Source organism: Hibiscus syriacus, unplaced genomic scaffold (genome assembly GCF_006381635.1).
Source record: "Hibiscus syriacus cultivar Baekdansim isolate YM2019G1 unplaced genomic scaffold, ASM638163v2 tig00111151_pilon, whole genome shotgun sequence".
In the NCBI taxonomy this organism is placed as follows: domain Eukaryota; kingdom Viridiplantae; phylum Streptophyta; class Magnoliopsida; order Malvales; family Malvaceae; genus Hibiscus; species Hibiscus syriacus.
The window spans coordinates 462,191-482,593 of record NW_024062999.1 but is presented as its reverse complement, the minus strand read 5'-3'; the positions used below and the strand labels follow the sequence as shown (position 1 = coordinate 482,593).

The 20,403-nt window shown below is 34.8% G+C and overlaps 1 protein-coding gene across 1 annotated transcript; it reads right to left on the bottom strand.

Moving 5' to 3' along the window:
- Positions 1 to 13,724: 13,724 nt before the first annotated feature.
- On the bottom strand, positions 13,725 to 14,183 carry LOC120154868 (glycine-rich cell wall structural protein 1.0-like). Its single transcript, XM_039166514.1, has 2 exons — positions 14,054 to 14,183; positions 13,725 to 14,008 (listed from the first exon to the last, which is right to left on the bottom strand). The coding sequence occupies exons 1-2, from the start codon at positions 14,181 to 14,183 to the stop codon at positions 13,725 to 13,727; spliced, it is 414 nt and encodes a 137-aa protein (XP_039022445.1).
- Between the last annotated feature and the right edge of the window lie 6,220 nt (positions 14,184 to 20,403).

The window sequence follows — 20,403 nt, the reverse complement described above, 5'->3', positions numbered from 1 at the left end:
ATTTACTGACGAAACATTTAAAATCCGTCAAAAAATTATATACTTAAAATATTATATTTTAGGTTTCTGAAGGCATGAATCTTTTCAGTCGAGATATTAAAAAACATAAAAAATTGATTTTTTAACTTCCGATGGACTACGTCTCTTCCGTCTGAAAAATTAAATCTTTTTTTAAAAAAAGGAGGGAAAAATTCTCGGGAATCTATCCGAAATTTTTTCATTCCCTCCAAAAATACTATAAATCTATTTTTGTTTAATTAATTAATGTACCAAAAATTAATAATTAATATAATTCAAATAATTTCATTAATTTAAAAAAATGGATAATAATAATACTTCTAACAAGTGCAAATTTTATATAGATAATCACTTAATAAGAAAACAATAGTATATTGTAAAAAATTAAATTCACCATATTAGCTATGACTAAATATGAGTTTACTATAATATAAATATTTGATTGTACACTATACATAAAAAATAATACAACGTTCAATAATAAAAAGAGTAAATTATTAAATTTGCATATTAAAGAATTGTTATCATTTCAAAATTTCAAAGCAATAAATAAAATATAATGAAATATGTTTGTGATTAACTAAAAATAATATAAAAAAGTAAATATTAAAACAATACACTGAACAAAAATTAAATCTTACATTAATATTGATAAATGATAATAAAAAAAAGATGAAATTAAGAGATGAACTTTTCATGAAACCAAAGAGGTAATAAAAAGAGAAGAAAGAAATGAGAGATAAATGAGTTTAGAAAGGTTTAAAAAAGAAAAAAAAAATAGGGTACAAAATAGGTATGTTTGAAATTTTATGTTTCAATGGAGAGAAATTGAAGGTAATGGGCGGGTAAGTAAAAATATCTAAATTTTGTGACGGAACATGTGAATCCGTCACAAATTTTATGTTTCAATTGAGGAAATTGGAGAAAATGAGCAGGTAAATAAAAAAACTTTAAATTTTGTGACGGAACATATGGACCTGCCACAAATTTGTGACATGTCCATATATTTCGTCACAAATTTGAGATGGGTTCATATATTCTGTCACAAAATTAAAATACTTATAAAATTATCATATAAAATAAAAATAGAATAATAATCCTTTTGTTTCTTTTGTAATCTATTCGGGTAGTTATATTATGCATAATTTTAAAGAAAAGTAAAAATATAATTTTAATTTTAATTTTAATTTTTTTAAATAAACAAGGTAGCCGTCTCTAAGAATATCCCTCTAAATCCTAAGGGAGAAAAAGTGTACTAACCTTGTTGTTTTTTCATTGATAAGCAACTAAAAGTATTGAAACATAACAGTTCAACAAAACAAAAGATAATATTCAGAAACTTAAAGTAAAATCCAAAATCTAAAAGAAAATACCATTTGATATTCAAGACACATTTTCTCCATTGCATTGTTTTGGTTATAGAGTAATCAGATAATAAGCTTCTTCTTGATTGTTGGATGGCTGGACAAAAGGTGTCAAAGGTGTGCTAGCTCTCGATGGATATGTCGTTTGTGGGTGCAAAGGCCTCGATATTATAGCTGAGCCTGTGAAAATTGAATGCAAAGGAGGTTGCATGCCACCAAATCCTGGATAAAGTGTAGGATGATCCATCAGAGGGTAGAAAACTAAAAATAAATTTTTAGTTGAAAATGAATTCACAAGTAATAATTATAATTATATATAATATTTAATTGAAAGAATGTTTTAAGACCCGATTGTCCATTATAGTTTGTTTCGAGAAGTAACAAGTCTATCGCACAACATCTACATCGAATCAATCGATGGTTGATCATCTTCTGCCATATATGCATTTAATTTAAGACCACATATTGTTACCAAATGGATCATATGCATACTCCAGAATTGGAGTACTAGCTAAGCATGTGAAAGTTGGACACATAGGAGGTTGCATATTCCACAAAATAATAACATATTTACATAATAAAAAATTAATTTCAAGTACATCCTTTATGTCATTAACCCAAGTTTAAACTTTAACCTAACAAAGTTGTCATAAATTAACAATTAAGAGACCAAAGAAAAATAGGGGTAAAGCTCACCATAATACAACGAAGTTCAAAATGCAATATCAATGAGGAAAGATTTCACACCACCAACATGGACACATACTCTTAAAATTAATAAAAATATATCGACAAAACGAACGCATTATCGAGTATGTTATATATAAGTCATGAAAGTAAATAGTTAAACCATTTACGTAAATAGTAGTTTTCAATCTAGAATTACAATATAATTGTATTAGTATTTTTTTTCTCAGCAAAATGGATTTTATTAATAAAATGAGACCTAAGTTAGGGGTCTCATTAAAAATCTCTCTAACCTTAATCTATATGGAGGAAAAGAGTACCCCTAACTAGGAAAAGATCATTAACTTCTCAAAACAAAAATAAGTCAACGAACACGAATACTATACTAAACATTCAAACGAACACAAATCGAATATAAAGATCTTTAAACACAAACAAATATACATGAATACAACTTTATTCATTCAAGTTCAATTCATTTACACACCCTGATAACTTGGTAACTTCCCAAGATAAAATCCATATACAAATTGGTAAATATATAGGTTACAACTTCAAAAATAAATAAACAAATTCGGATATTATACTAAAATTTTAAATAAACACAAACTGAATCTAAAAACAAACAAACGAACATGAATACAACTTTATTCATCTAAGCTCAATTCATTTACACACCCTAATAACTTGGTTAACTTCCGTGACAAACTTCGTATACACACTGTTAACACACAGGGACAACTTGTTAATCAAAATTATAAAGAAAACTGCAGTGGGCTCCTCCAACGGAAACTGCCGAAGCAAAGGTCTATTATACATCACTCTCATTTGTCAATGCAAAAGAATTCGACCATAAAATAATTTCACCTTTTAGCCTGATTTTGCATCCCTATATAAATATTTCTACCATCTCTCTCTTGTGGATTTCTTTGTAGTCTTTTATCTCCCACTTTTAGCAGCTTGTTGTGAAAGAGCATACAATGGTCTCGAAGGGTGTTTTAATAGGCTATCTTCTGTTGATGTTTCTGAGTATTTCGGCTCTCAACAATGGTGTCTCGGGAGCAAAGTTTCTAAGAGAGAAGCTTGAAGATGATCAAGCGGAGACTGCTCAGAGGAGATGGAAGTATGAGAACGTGGATAATGGGACAGTTAGGTTTTTTGCAACAGTTGACAGACAAGTGCCCTCTTGCCCTGATCCATTACACAACAAGTAGCACTGCAAGCAACTGATTAATCATACACCTTTGACAGAAAGCTGTATATATATTTATATATTCAAAGTTCTTTCATGATTTTCTCAAGTAATGGATTCTATCTTTGTATTTCTTTCAATGGTTTCAAGTAGATAGAACAGAAGCCAAATCAAACAATTCTGTACATGATATACAGTAGCTCTGGAGTTTCCAACATCTGCAAAATAAGTAAAACTTGCGTTATTTCCACCTTTAATGTTCTTAAAATTATTGGTGTTTGATATTTGTGTTTAACTCATATTTACATGACGTTGTATATTTTATTAGACGTGTCTTTTAGGAGGAGAGTAATGGTCATGTATAAGTGATATCACAGTGATCATTCGTTGTTCGGTTTCACACCGGGCACCCTAGTAGATGGGTAGGCATAGCATGGTGGACATTCGTAACAAGGGCGTCATGAAACTAAATAAGAGGGAATGTCACGTCTTGGACGAGGATAAAAACTCTATTCTCCGAACATATAAAACAACTTGACAAAGCTTAATATATTCTACACTCGGCTGAGTAGTATAAAAGTAAAGCAAAGTAGCAAAGCAGTGATGAAAATATGGTGGCGAATAAGATCAGCAACGCATCAGAATTTCATCATTCTTTTTACTGCTACCAAAGTTATCCCTTAATTATCATTAATATAAAATCTAATTGATGTGTTCAGCTCTTTGAAATTTCAAAGTTTTTGACTCATAATTTTGTTCCCAAGGGATAGTTCATTTTCTAACTAGATTAGATCCATAGGTTTGAATTCACCCCGACACTTAGGGCCCTCACCACCCCCATTTTATACGCATGCAAGGAAAAAACTTTTCAAAACTTGTATTGATTTAAGGATTTTGTTAAGTAAAATCCACAAATATAAAAGACTACCTACAAGAAAGGTAGTACATTAATGGGGACATTTATCAGATATCAATTAAAAAAAATTAAATTTTCGAGGGAAAAAATTTAAAGACTTTAAAATCCATTATAATTTACCGATCAAAATAAAATATTTCGTCACAAAATTTTGATTTTAGTTATAACTTTCGATGAAATTAATTTTTTCGTCAAAAATTCTATTTATTTTAATAAAATATTTAGTTATAATTTTGATTTTAGTTATAACTTTCGATGAAATTAATTTTTTCGTCAAAAATTCTATTTTTTAGTTATAACTTCCTTGAACAAACTGCAATCGATGCTTAAATTTGTATTCTGTTGCGGCTCAATGTATTTCAGAAGCAGTATAAGCAGGGAAATGACGCTAAAATATAAAACGAATTTTGAAGAGAATTCTTGCTTTTCTTCTAGGATGGGGAAAGGGAGATTCGTTCAAGACTGGGACATATTTCATGATTAATTCTTTTCTTCCAGGATTGTAATTCCTTAAGTGGCTTTTTTTTCTTCTTTCGGCTGGATTTTGCTTGTACTACAAGTTTCAGTCCAAATTTTGAAGCTTTGAGGCTTTCACATATATGAATTACTGAAAGTTCAAGTACTCAGAGTAAATTTAAACTATACCAATAAGTTGGTAATACACATAATAGAAACGAGAAAAAGAAATCATCCCTTCCACTTAAGCTAGGTACACCTTAATGTTATAGCTATGTTCGGTTGCATATTTAACCATAGTGTCGAGCTCCTCCTTGCTTATAAGCCCTTCGTTATTTGCATCAGTGTGATGAAGTCCTGCTCCAAGTGCTTTCCATGCTGGGAAACGTAAACCAAGGCTGCTGGAGGCTTGCTTGAGCACTTCCTTACTGAGGCAACCATCGTGATTGTGGTCATAGCGTTCTAACATCGTCTTCTGTTGGTCGAGGGGTGGATCGTTAGGTGACCAATCTTCTTTCTTTTTGCCCCTTTTCCTTCTGCACCTTTTATCCACATTGAGAGTACTCATAGGAGGAGATATGGAAGTATAGGACAGGGGAGACCCCAACCTCTCTAAAGATGAATATAATGTTTTGTTTTGTCTATCTGATATGATGTTTTAAGTAGGGCCAAGCTTATATGGAGAAGGGATATTTATTAATTTCTCCTAGTTATCCTCTTCCTTGCAAGATTATGGAGAATCAGAATTTAATTCAAATCTCCTAGAGTGCAAATTGCCACATAAAATATTATTTCCACTAGAAAATGGGAGAGAATAAGGTTCCTGGTAATCTTCCGCAAGTATTCAATTTAGTTTTTGGTTAATCGTATTTGGGAACATTTTCTAATCTCGAATGATTAGATTCCAACCTCTCTATACAAGAATATATGTTTTGCTTTGCCTTTCTGATCTGATGTTTTAAGCAGGGACAAGCTTATATGGAGAAGGGATAATTTATTAATTATCTTCTTCCTTGCAAGTTCAAAATCATATATTTTTTCACTCTTGGAATCCAAATTTGATATTATTGATCAAAATTACGAAGAATCAGAACTTAAGTAGGATTACTTCCTCCTCTCTTTTCCCTTTTTTTCTTCTTTACAATTTGTGTCAATTTTATTGATCAATCTAACTTTTTTTTTTCTTTAATTTTGTTTAACCGACGACAACACCGATTTTAATGTTGGTTGCTACCCGCTGGTTATCTTTTTTTCTTTGTTTTTTTTTAGTTTTTTTTAAAAGAATAATTATGTCTTTGTGACATTTTCTCTGTCTTTATGACACGTTTATCTCTGCCTTTGCGGCATGTTTTTCTTTGCATTTTGGTAGCTTACGGTTTTTTGCCGTTGTTTTTGTTTATCTTTTTTCTTAAGGTTGGATTTGAAATCACCACGACTGATCAAGATGTCACTTATTTGTTATCATGATGATCTCCCATACTTTGGACTCTCGGATTGATTTGGATACACGTTTTGTGTTCGTTGATAGTTTTCTCACGTCGCTTGACTCTGATTTGTGATTTGTCGGTGGTCTTTCAGTAGCTTCATCCTCTTTTGTGGTTCATTTACCGATGTAGTCAGATTTGTTCGTATCTTTATTTTATTCGAGTTTTTTATTAGGTTTTTTAACCTTTTCCTTCTTTGGTCCTTATGTGATCTAGATGGCTAGTTTTTGTCTCAATGGTAATAGGAAAATAACGTAATTATATTTTAAGTTTACGGTTATGCTTGTAAATATTCATTGTAATTTTAGATATTTTCCATTTTTAATAAAACTAACAACTTTCTATCAAAAAATAATAATTAGGATTACATAGACTGCAAATTGCCCCATAAAATATTATTTCCACAGGGAAATGGAAGAGAATTGTTGGAAAAATGGTGTATTTAATTGAATGATTTAATATTTATATTAAATTCATATTCCTTTTGACTATTGTAAATTAAATATATTATTTAACTTGAATATTAGTAGAATAATTACTCTTTGAATATGTCAATTTTAAATGGTAAGGTAAGCAACTAATATCACTTAAGCAAGTCTCGAGTTCGAGTCCTTGTGTATGCAGAAAATCCTCGTTGGGAGACTCACCCACCAAAGTCATGTGTGTGACCCGGGTCGGTCCGGATTAGTCAAGGTAAACCTTGGGAATCATAAGGGCAACCAAAAAAAGAAGGTATTTGTTATCTTTTTAACTTTGAATATTAAAGATAATTATATACTTTTGAATATTTCAAGGTATTATTATCTATTTAGTGTTGATTAGTTGTATTAAATCTCTCTTGAAAATCCCCTATAAATAGTGAGTTAACCCTGCTAAGTTAAACACAAGTTTACATCTCAGATTTGAAGAACTTTTCTTCTCTTGGCCAACTGAACTGAACTGACATAACTACCCATGCATATCAGGCATATAGGCCACATAACAATGATATCACTAACCCACTCCTCACGAATGTTCAGGCCTTTCACCTTAGTTAGCTCCTAAAGTGCCGCACGCACTTGCAATGCCCCACTAGGGCAACTAAGGTAACTTGGGTATAAGTTAACGTAGCTAGACTTACTAAAGTGAAGTCAACGTCACATTAATTGTTATCTCGCTCTTTTTCTCACCTAGAACGTTATGTGAATGCTTACTTATTAACTGTGGGACTGACTAGCCCGATCTCTGGCTCGAGTTCATTTCTGCATAGTGGTACTCCATTCGATCTTATCGTACTTCCCTTCAGAACCTCTTGAACAGAAAAGGGCGGCTTACTTTTCCTGGGTTCACCGACATACTCGAAGCTCATGTTTTTCGCTATCACTGAATCTGACATAAACATCGTACCTCTTATCGGGTATCTCCTGTAACAAACCTCGGTCCCAACTATCCGTATAGATCCTCGATTGAAGATACTTCAGCATATTACACTTAATATGGTTACACTTGATGTAACATGCTCTTACGAGTGTTTCTAGGTATGCTTGGTCGTTTATGACCCTCACGGATTAAATCTTACTATTACAGATCGTCCTTAGCTCTTACAGACATTAAATGGGTCAAAACTGACCATCTAAAGTGAGTTGTATCGATACTCTACTTGTAGTATTGATACCTTAAGGTCAAGTATCGATACTCCTATGAATATCAGTAACAAAAATGCATTCAGTTGCGAGATCAGTATCGATACTCTAGCCTAAAATCCCTAATTTTTGCCCCGATTCATCCAGTATCGACACTCGAACCTTGAAATGGATATTTTAGGCTTGGAACACTCAAAATTCATCTTAAGGGCCATAGTTTGATTCTAAATCATGCACCAATGTTATGGGTAGTTATTTAGGGTCTTAAGGTATCATAAAACACTTACTAAACAACAAATTCGTGATTTATAGCATGAATTAAAAGTGAAACCCTAAATACTCAACTACACAAATCTTAGCAATATCTTGTGATTTATGAAAACTTAATACTCCAAAAGATTAGAAATACACTACCTTGGTTTTAGAAACTTGAAATGAACCTCCTTTTTCTACCAATCCCTCTCATCAAGGCTTACATGATGAAAACTCCTATTTCCTTGCAAAAATAAAACCCAAAGCTAGAATCTTCAAAAATGAGGTTCATGGGTGATTTAATAGGACGAAAATGAAGTATAAAAGAGCTCAAGATCTTACCTTGCTATGGAACTTGGATAGGGAAGAAATGAAGAAGAAAAATGAAGAAGATGGAGAGGAAATGGGAGAACCCACATCTAAAATGAAATAAAACCCCAAATTTTAGCTTCAAATTCCAACAATGGTCTAATTGCTCTTTTGGTTACTCCCATTTGGAGTCCTATTTAAAAATCCCCCTTTTGTGACTAATTGGGCCCTAATCCAGACCCAATTAAGTTGTAATCCAGACCCAATTAAGCCCAATAACTTAAACCATGAAATTTACGGGGTCCACTTACATCTCAAGTAAACCCAAAACTACTAGCCTGAAATTTGAGGTGTTACAGTCTCGCCAAGAATCAAATCCGATCTCAATTTCCCTTAGCAGACCGCCGCTAAGTGTGTTTAGAAGAAGTCGAATGTGCTACAAGCCGATCCTTCCTCCCAACTATTAGTCTAAACAACTAAAAAACCAACGAGTTGTTTTTGTTTGAAAGTATTTTAATTATAAAAGGACAGTCGATTACTGATCCTTGATTCTAGAAAACTGAAAATGTAACCCGAAGGGTATTGAGTGTTTTTCAATTCTCACAATTAGAATTGAGTCATCGCTTTAGCCTTTGGCTATGAAAAACTTAGCTAAGCATGATAGAAATCATGCTTAGCATTTTTAAAATGAAGAAAGCTTTTAAAATAAATAAAAACGAAAGAAAAAGAAAAAAAATTATAAACTAAAGTAAACAAGAACAAGTAAAAACCCAAAGGTGAAAGATATGTTTGAAGCTTACCCCCAAGGTGTATTTATAGCTTCTTAAAACCCTAAAAATACTCAAGATAATTCCTAAAAATTACAAAAGATAATTACCTAAAAATTACAAAAGATAATTCTCTTAATTGTTTGAATAAAATCTCAAAAATAAATATAATTCCTAAATTCAAGTCTAAATTTGCGGCTGGGTCTTTTGATTCCACAAAAATGCTGACTGGACCTTCTAGAAGGTGTTGACTAGACACCATGTTAGTGGAGTCCTGCCCAATTCATGCCCATTGATCCAACCTTGACTCTAGAAAAATAAAACCTTAAAAAATTCACCCTTTTTAGAATAGTTAATTTATGAAATCCAGTGTCCTGCATAGAAAATAACAGAAAATGTCCAACTTAGAAACATAAACCGACGAACAATGAGTAATTAAAAATAAAATAATAACAAAATTAAACACTCATAAGTAGGAGTGGGAACTTGTCAAATATAGTGAAACTTGGGAATTAATGGAGAAAGATAATACACCCTTTCTGTTATGTAACTAAGCTATGATCAACTATCTCCTCAGTTGAAGCAATGTTTTGCTTATTGCTCAATCTTCCTAAAGGATTTAGATTTCTCTCAACTTGATCTAATCACATTTTGGTTAGCTCATGGTCTTCTTGAATCCACCATAACAAATTAGAATGCCTATGATATCGATAGACGTTACCTGAATGACCTGTTGTCCCGATCTCTTTTCCAAGATTATGATTACCAGTATCGATACCAAAAATACATTCTTTTGCGAAATTATGACACCAGTATCGATACTCAAACCCTGGAATGGATATTTTAGGCTCGAAAAACAATTAAAATTCATCATAAAGGCAATAGTTTGATTCTAAATCATGCACCAATGTTATAGGTAGTTATTTAGGGTCTTAAGGTGTCATAAAACAGTTACTAAACAACAAATTTGTGATTTATAGCATGAATCAAAAGTGAAACCCTAAGTACTCAACTACACAAATCTTTTCAATTTCTTGTGATTTATGAAAACTTAATACTCCAAAAGATTAGAAACACACTACGTTCATTTTAGAAACCCGAAATGAACCTCCTTTAGCTAGCAATCCTTTTCCTTAAAGTTTGGATGATGAAAACTCATCTTTTCTTGCAAAAATAAAACCCAAAGCTTGAATCTTCAAAAATGGGGTTGCTGAGGGGTTTAATAGGACGAAAATGAAGTATAAAAGAGCTCAAGATCTTACCTTGCTATGGACTTGGAGAGGGAAGGAAGAAAGAAGAGAAATGAAGAAGATGGAGAGGAAATGGGAGAACCCACGTCCAAAATGAAATAAAAACCCAAATTTTTAGCTTCAAATTCCAACAATGCTCCAATTCCTCTTTTGCTCCCTCCCATTTGGACTTGTTTTTAAAAAAAACCCTTTTGTGACTAATTGGGCCCTAATCAAAACTCAATTAAGCCTAAAAACTTAAACCATGAAATCTACGGGGTCCACTTACCTCTCAGGTAAACCCAAAACTACTAGACCAAAATTTGAGGTGTTACAATCTCACTGAGAATCAAATCTGATCTCAGTTTTGCTTAGCGGATCACCTTTAAGTTTGTTCACAGGAAGTCAAATGTGCTACAAGACGATCGCTTTAGCCTTTGGCTATGAAAAACATAGCTAAGCATGATAGAAATCATGCTTAGCATTTTTAAAATAAATAAAGCTTTTAGAATAAATAAAGAACAAACGTAAAAAGAAAGAAATTTTATAAAACTAAAGTAAACAAGAATAAGTAAAAACCCGAATGTGAAAGATATGTTTGAAGCTTACCCCAAGGTAAAATCCTAAAAATGCTCAAGATAATTCCTAAAAATCACAATAGTTAATTCCCTTAATTGTTTGAATAAAATCTCAAAAATAAAGATAATTCCTAAATTCAAGTATGAATTTGTGGCTGGGTCTTTTGATTCCACAAAAAATGTTGACTGGACCTTCTAAAAGGTGTTGACTAGACTCCACGTCAGCAGATTCATGCCCCAAGTCATGTCAACTTGTCCAGCCTTGACTCCAGAAAAATAAAAACTACAAAAATTCGTCATTTTTAGAATAGTTTTTGGAATCCAATGTCTTGCATAGAAAATAAAAGAAAATGTCCGACTTAACAACGTAAATCGACGAACAAGGAGTAATTAAAATTAAAGAATAACGAAATTAAACACTCATTAGTAGTAGTGGAAACTTGTTAAAAATAGTGAAATTTGGGAATTAATAGAGAAAGATAATGACACCCTTTCTGTTCTGTAACTAAGCTATGATCAACTATCTCCTTAACTGAAGCAATGTTTTGCTTATTGCTCAATCTTCCCAAAGGATTTAGATTTCTCTGAACTTGAGCTAATCACATTTTGGTTGGTTCATGGTCTTCTTGAATCCACCAAAACAAATGAGAATTCGTATGATATCGGCAGACGTTATCTGAATGACCTGCTGTCCCGATCTCTTTTCCAAGATTATGATCACCAGTTGTTTTTAGGTACATCCAAAATGCATGATCTTTTACATGATATTGAATCATCTGTTACAAAGAATGAATGTTGTATAGTACACTGTTTTGAGCAAAATATTGCCCCAGTTACACGTATGGCTTCTTAACCATGATACTTCTGTTGAAAATGCTTCCCATTTCCTTGATAAATTCGGGCATGTGAGTTCACTTAGGTCTCTAAATATTGGAAATGGTCCTACAGACAAATCCTTTATCAAAACATATCTCTAGAGTTTCCAACGGTTGCGGATGCTCGATCTTTCGAGGTCTACATTCGAGGTATTACCGAAATGGATTGGTAATTTGAAGCATTTAAGGTATCTCGACCTTTATTACTGTCCCAACATCAAGGATTGGCCCAAGATTGCTCATGCCTCTCTTAATGTTTTGGATGGCAATACAATTTCAACTGAAGATAACTGATCAACCTCTTCTTTGGGAACTATAAATGTTAATTTTTCATATTTGGGAACTCTGGAACTTTCCTATAACACATTTAGTAACAACATTTTCAGCTGGTTTTCTACTCTTACTGCTCTGATGGTCTAAGCAACATGACCTTTCATATGGTCTAAGCAACATGACCTTTCATACCTATCTCAGCTTAGCAAGCAAACGATTCAATTCACCGATGCCCGGTCAGTTGTATGGTTTGAACCATCTTCAGCACCCCAATCTCGAGTCCATTAACTTGCGAGCTACAATCTCAGAGGGAGTCGGAAACTTGACCAAGCATTAAGCCTCATCTTAGCCAACAACGATCTAGAAGGAGAAGCCTTAAGATCCTTGGGAAACCTTTGCAGCATGGCAAATCTTGTTCTATCATGGTGTCAAATTGAGTCAAGACATATCACAATTCACAAGTCGTAGAATCTCAGTCAGGATGCCTGTCTGATAGACTCGAGTTCTTGTTTCTGGTTAACTGTGATCTTTCGGTCACATGAGCAATCACCTTGATCTTATTGAAAACCTGAGTTAATTGATGTTGTATACACGCACCATTCCAACTTTAAAATGTTAAATAAGTCGAGCAATTGCATTTGCAGGGTTTGTTTGCGGTTTCAATTTTCATGCAACGAATTTAAAACCTTAAAAAAGTGGATTCCTCCACTTTCAATAACAAGATTTGAAAACCATTGTAAAGGTGGTAAAGAGATTCAAAATTGAAAGAAGTACGAAATTTGTGCCAAAATATATTTACATGAAATTAATTCAAAATATTTTATTATTTTCAATGCATAAACAATGATAGTTAAGGTTTTATTAGATTATACAAAGGTTGAAATTTTACCGTAAGAATTTATATTATCTTTCTTAATTATTATTAAAAAAATTTCCTTAAAATTATATCTTAGTCGTCATATTAAATATATTTAAAAATTATCATAATTTAAATAATATCTTAATAAATTATATTTTAATAAAAAATTAAAATTTAGTAAAATCTGACACAAATTTTAACTATCATTTAAAAACATTATCTAAAAATTATTCAAATAACTAAACAAATTTGAAATTTCATAAAATTATCCCATAAGATCTTTCACTACATACTTATCATTAAAAATAAATATTTAAACTTAATTGTTAAAACACAAAAATAAATATAATTATACTTAAACTAGGAACTGATATTTATTTAAAAATGTTATACATAAAATTATATAGGTAGTGAAATGATAAATTTAATTGAAAATTTCAAAATAAATGAGTGATAATCAAATTGTTATCTTAAACCTAACTTATAACAGTCAATTTAAAAAATAAAAAAAGATAACATTTTAGATAGAGTATACATCTTGTACTTTCGGTATATAAATGTGAAGTTATGTATACAAAATTAAATTAAAATAGCATAGAAGAGATTGTGAGAAGTGAAAAGAAAAGATGGAGGGAGGTTTAATTATTAAGTTGTTAGCTTTGGTGTTGTTTACATCCATATTACATCTAGGGGATGCACAATCAAATTGCGATGCTGGTGCCGCTCATGCTTATTGTTATAATTATTGTTCATCACCTTGTCACTCTTCTTACCAAATAATCAAACAAAATTCAATGTGTATTACATATTGTTTTGTGTTTGTCCATCATCGCCTCCACCATCCTATAATAACCCATTGCAGCCACCACCACCACCGTCGTCGCCGTTGTCACCATCATCACCATTGTCACCATCGTCACCGTTGTCGCCACCACCACCATCATCACCGCTGTTATTGCCTTCGCCACCAGTGTCGTCGCCGCCATTGCCACCACCATTGTCGCCACCGCCGTCGCCGTTGTCACCATCATCACCGTTGTTGTCACCACCACCATCGTCACCGTCATCATCGCCTTCTCCACCAGTGTCGTCGCCACCGCCACCAGTGATTAAACCAAACCCACAGCCTCAAAATCCACCAACAATGGTTAAACCAAATCCGTCCATAGCACCATCACCATCGGTGATTAAACCAAACCCACAACCGCAAAATCCACCAACAATGGTTAAACCAAATCCATCCATTGAAGCACCACCACCAACAATTGTGGTTAGTCCAATTCCGTCGACTCCTTTGAGCATTTGCGAAGTTCCGAAATATTACCCCTATATTGTGAGAAGAGATAAGCGGTGTTGGTGTTCGATGGAGAGTTATCACAGCGGGTGTTTTGAACAGATTTGGAATGCAACACCAAAATATAATGATTCCATACAGATTGATAAATATGTTGTGATGCTTTTCGGGCGGTGGATGAAATTTGTAGCATAATCTTTGCACGAATAGATATTTTATTCACCGACACTGCTCGCGATTTTATTAGGATTAGAAGTAATTATTATTAGGATTTCGAGGTTGTTTTATGTATCAGATTCTTTGTCTTTTTAGGTATCATTTTTTTATAGTTAATTTTAATAAAATTTCAGCTCTAAAGATATGAAATACTTGATGTGCCGTTTTTTTTTTTTTAGGTATCAACTTTGCTTCAATCGTTGTTCATGCATTCGTCGAACCATTCGAACCATGATATAATAATAAATTAAAACTAGAAAGAGTCTTTCCATGCTGCACCTCTAATGCAGGATACTTGAATATAAATAAGTTTCAAGATGAACAAGACAAATTCACCAACTCTTCTTTTGCTTCATTTTGCATGATCATGGACGATTCCAGGAAAGTTGGAACTTTTGTTTTCTTAGAGTTGTTTTACTTGAGTTTTCTAGTTTTGAAATCTAAAGAAATCTGATTCCAAGAAACTCTTCTTTGAATATAAAGAAAGTTGGAACTGTTGTGACTGAAATGGACTTGTACGTGACAATGTAACCGCGCGTGTCGTTGAGCTTCGTCTCGGAAATCTCCACCATTCGAACAATGATACGGCTGCCCCAGGCAAAGACTTTCGAACAATCTCGATTTAATGGTGAGTTGGTTTCTTTGCTTGATTTGAAACATTTGCAGTACCTGGATCTGAGTGGCAACAATTTTGGAGGACAGATTCCAGGATTCCTAGGTTCTTTACACAACCTCAGATATCTCAACCTCTCTAATTATGGATTCCATGATATTTTATCTGACTATCTCTATGCAGAGAATCTTCAATGGCTTACCAATCTTACAAAGCTGAAATTCCTTTCTTTGAGTGGCATAACTCTCAGCAAAGCCTCCGATTGGTTCGAAGTGACGAATGCTCTCCCTTCTTTAATTGTCATAAGTCTATCCAATTGATAATTTTTCATCTCTAGGAACCCTGGATCTTTCCTACAACACATTTAGTAACTCTATTTTTAGCTGGATTTTTACCCTTACTTCCCAGGTTTCATTTATCTTAGTTATTACAGTTTCCAGGGTCATCTCCCTGACGGTCTAAGAAACATGACCTCTCTTACATATCTCAGCTTTTTGAGGAACCGATTCAATTCATCGATACCCTATTGGTTGTACAGTTTGAACCGTCTTCAATACCTCAATCTTGATTACAACCTACAATGAACAATTTCGGAGGATGTTGGAAACTTGACATCTGCCATAAGCCTCACCTTTGACCACAACAATCTCCATTGAGCAGCATTAAGATCGTTGGGAAACCTGTGCAGCTTGACAACTCTTGCTCTGTCTGGTGTCAGATTGAGTCAAGACATATCAGATGTCTTAGAATCTCTGTCAGGATGCCTGTCTGGTAGACTTGAGTCATGGTTTCTGACTAATTGTGAACTTTCCGGTCATCTTAGCAATCAACTTGATCAATTCAAAAATCTACGCGATCTTTATGTCTTGAAGAATTCCATTTCGGGTCCAGTTCCAGACTCATTAAGAACATTTGCATCCTTGAGACAAGTGGACCTATAAGAAAATAGGTTCCACGGGAGCTTAGAGAACTGGAAGTCTTATGGATTGGTGAAAATATGTTAGAGGATGTGGTTACTGAGGTTCATTTCTCTAATGTCACGAGATTGAAATACTTCAGGCTTCTGGAAATCCTGGACTGAGTTTGAAAGTGAGTCCTGGAAACCTTTCCAACTCGGGACTATAGCTTTGTCATCATGGAATTTAGGGCCGAGATTTCCCCATTGGCTACGTTTCCAGAAAGATTTTCTGTTTCTGGATATATCCGATGCAGGGATCGTTGATACAATTCCTGACTGGTTTTGGAACTTGTCATCTCATTTCTTTTATGTGAATCTTTCTCACAATCAAATATAAGGGAAAGTCGCTCAAATTCTCAATACAAATCCTCCAGCTTGTTATGCATCATCCATTGATCTGAGCTCTAGTTTCCTCCGGGGTTCATCACCCTGTTTGCTATCCAATGTCGGAACGTTAGATCTTTCGAACAATTCGTTTTCAGGGTCGATGTCACCCTTGTGCTGCAAGATGGAGGAACCAAAGAGCTTGGGAACTCTTCATTTAGCTGAAATTATCTATCTGGACAGATTCCTGACTGTTGGACGAGTTGGCCAAACATATTTTCCATGAATTTGAAGAACAATAATCTCAGTGGTAGCTGTTGTGAAATTCGGGTTAATTTCCACCAATAACAGATTCACCGTGAAAACTATTATCTAGGTGACTAGTGTGAAAACGATTGTACTAAAAATCACCCCAAGGTAGATTCCCAGGAAAAGAGGAGGGGTCACAATGGTCCCTCTTAAAACCCACTTTCCTTAGACAGAACTACCAAGACAAGTAATTTTAATAGGACAATAATTGACAACAACTATACCCGACAATAGCTATTAAATAGACATAAAAGAGAACACCAAAATATTTCACTAATAGAGGAAATATTACAAAGAGAGAAAGAATACAAATAGCCTTTAAAATAGAAGAAGGCTTATATTTTGTGGGATGATTAACTAAGGAGGAGGAGGGCTTTATTTATAACAAAAGAATTTCCCCTCCTCCTTATACACAACCAATGTGGGACTTTTGCCAAAAACCAACAAATCTCCACCTTGGCAAATTCCACACACATCTCTAAAAAACAATCTTTTAATTTGTAACAATATTGACCAAATCTAAACAATGTTTAAACTTGACCGCAGTTACCACTTTTGTCAACATATCAGCAGGATTCTCAGTGGTCCGAATCTTCTGGATTATGACTCCACCTTCTTCTAGAATCTCTCGTACAAAGTGATATCGAACATCAATATGCTTCGTCCTTGCATGGTAAACCTGGTTCTTTGCTAAATGAATAGCACTCTGACTGTCACAGTGCACTTTGATGTGCTTTTGTTCTATTCCCAATTCACCAAGCAACCCTTGAAGCCAAATTGCCTCCTTCACAGCCTCTGTAACTGCCATATACTCTGCCTCTGTAGTAGACAAAGCCACTGTTGACTGTAAGGTGGACTTCCAACTGACTGGTGCCTTTGCAAATGTAAACACATAACCAGTAGTTGATCGACGCTTGTCCAAATCACCTGCATAGTCTGAATCACAATACCCAACTACACACTGACCATCTTGTTTGTCCTGCTGAAAGACCAAACCAACATCTACGGTGTTTAGAATATACCGCAGAATCCATTTCACAGCTTGCCAATGCTCCTTTCCAGGATCATGCATATACCTGCTCACAACCCCAATTGCCTGTGAAATATCGGGTCTCGTACACACCATTGCATACATCAAGCTACCAACAGCACTTGCATACGGAACCTTTGACATGTATTCCCGTTCTGCATCATCCTTAGGTGACATGGATGCACCGAGCTTGAAATGAGGAGCAAGAGGTGTACTAACTGGTTTTGACATCTCATTTATGCCAAAACGTTTTAGTACCTTCCTCAGATATTCTTTCTGAGACAAACAAGCCTCCCCAATTTCTTATCCCTTGATATCTCCATGCCTAGAATCTTCTTCGCTTCACCAAGATCCTTCATCTCAAACTCCCTGTTCAATTGAGTCTTTAGTTTCGCAATTTCTGTCTGACTCCTGGAAGCTATCAGCATATCATCAACATAAAGAAGAAGATATATATAGGATCCGTCTTCTAGCTCACGTAAATACACACAATGATCATATTTGCTTCTTGTGTACTTCTGCCCTATCATAAACTTGTCAAATCGCTTGTACCACTGCCTTGGAGATTGCTTCAATCCGTACAACGATTTTTCTAATTTGCACACCATCTCTTCTTTTTCAGCAACTTTGAATCCATCTGGCTGAGTCATGTAGATTTCCTCATCCAAGTCTCCATGTAAAAATGCAGTTTTTACATCCATCTGAACTAGTTCCAAATCCAACTGCGCTACCAAAGCCAACAAAATTCTGATGGAGGAATGTTTTACAACTGGAGAAAATACTTCATTATAATCAACTCCCTCCGTTTGAGCGTAGCCTTTAGCCACCAATCTTGCTTTGTAGCGGATGTTATTCTTGTCAGGAAATCCATCTTTCTTTGCATATACCCACTTGCACCCAATTGCCTTCTTTCCCTTCGGAAGACTAGCTAGTTTCCACGTCTGATTCTTTTGAAGGGATTGCATTTCTTCATTCATGGCAATCCTCCACTTTTTATGTTCTGAACTTTGAACTGCTTCATTAAAAGTGGCAGGAACGTCATCAATTGCAATTGGTGATGCAAAAGAGACCATATCAGCATAACGAGCAGGTTGTCTAATGGTCCTCTTTCCCTTTCTGAGTGCAATTGATTCATGTTGCTGTGGAGGTTCTTGGGTCTGAACCTCTTCTTCATCTGACTCTTCTTCTACCATAGGAGAGTCAACATCATTTTCTTTACTGGTTGGGACAAATTTGCTTCCTTCAAACTCCACCTTTTTGGGAGTTCCATCTGTCTGCTCCAATTTTTCTGAAGTCACCTTTCTCAACATGGTAGATTCATCAAAGGTAACATCCCTGCTGAAGATTATTTTCTTTGTTTCTGGACACCAAAGACGATAGCCTTTCACACCAGAGGTGATCCCCATAAAAATCGCCTTCTTTGCTCTTGGATCCAGCTTTGACTCCTTAACATGGTAGTATGCAGTGGAACCAAACACATGTAAGGAATCATAATCTGTAGCAGGTACTCCAAACCATTTCTCTAATGGTGTTTTACCACCAATAGCAGTCGATGGTAAGCGGTTGACAAGGTGACAAGCATAGACCAAAGCCTCAGCCCAAAATTCTTTGCCTAACCCAGCATTAGACAACATACACCGAACCTTCTCCACTAATGTCCGGTTCATACGCTCTGCCACTCCATTCTGTTGTGGTGTACCTCTGACAGTGAAGTGCCTAACAATACCTTCCTCTTCACAGACTTTCAGAAATGGATCATTTTTGTACTCTCCACCATTGTCTGTACGGAAACGTTTGATTTTTCTGCCTGTTTGAGTCTCCATCATCTTTTTCCATTTAAGGAAAAATCCTAGCACCTCATCCTTTGTCTTCATTGGATACACCCAAACTCTCCGGGAAAAATCATCAACAAAGGTGACATAATAGTGTGTTCCTCCCAATGAAGTTGTCTTGGAAGGCCCCCATACATCTGAATGAACATAATCCAAAATACCTTTAGTATCATGGATTGCTGTTCCAAATTTCACCCTCGTCTTCTTCCCTTTGATGCAATGCTCACAAAAAGCTAATTTGCAAGCCCGAGCACCCTTCAATAATCCTTGATCTATCAGTAATTTCAAGGATTTTTCACCAACATGCCCCAAGCGCATATGCCATAACCTGGTTGCTTCTGACTCCTGTTCATCAGTAGAAGCTGCCACTGCTGCTGTCCCAACAATTGTACTACCAGAAAGTAATACACATTGTTTCTTTTTCGGATTCCCTTCATTATCACCAGTGCACCAGAGATAATCCTCATAATCCCATCTTTTGCCCTCACTTCTAAACCTTTTGACTCTAAGGTTCCCACAGAGATGAGATTTCTCATTAAATCTGGTACATAATGGACACCTGTTAAGGTTCTGATTGATCCATCCTGATTCCTCAAGCGAATTGAACCAATCCCAAGTGTGTCAAGAGGGGAATTATTTGCTGTGTAGACAATTCCACCTTTTAGTTCTTTAAAATCAAAGAACCATTCTCTATTGGGGGTCATATGGTGGCTACAAGCTGAATCTAACAGCCATGAACTGGAACAGCTGGTTGATGGCGTAGCAGCGAATGCGAATCTGAATCTCCATCATCATACTCGACCACATTTGATTCTGAGACAGCCTTCCCCCTTTCAGGTTTGCCTTTATTCTTTAGCTTGGGACATTCTTTCTTCCAGTGCCCTTTTTCTCGACAAAAAGCACATTCATCTTTGCTCAATCTGGACTTTGACTTCGATCTCCCTCT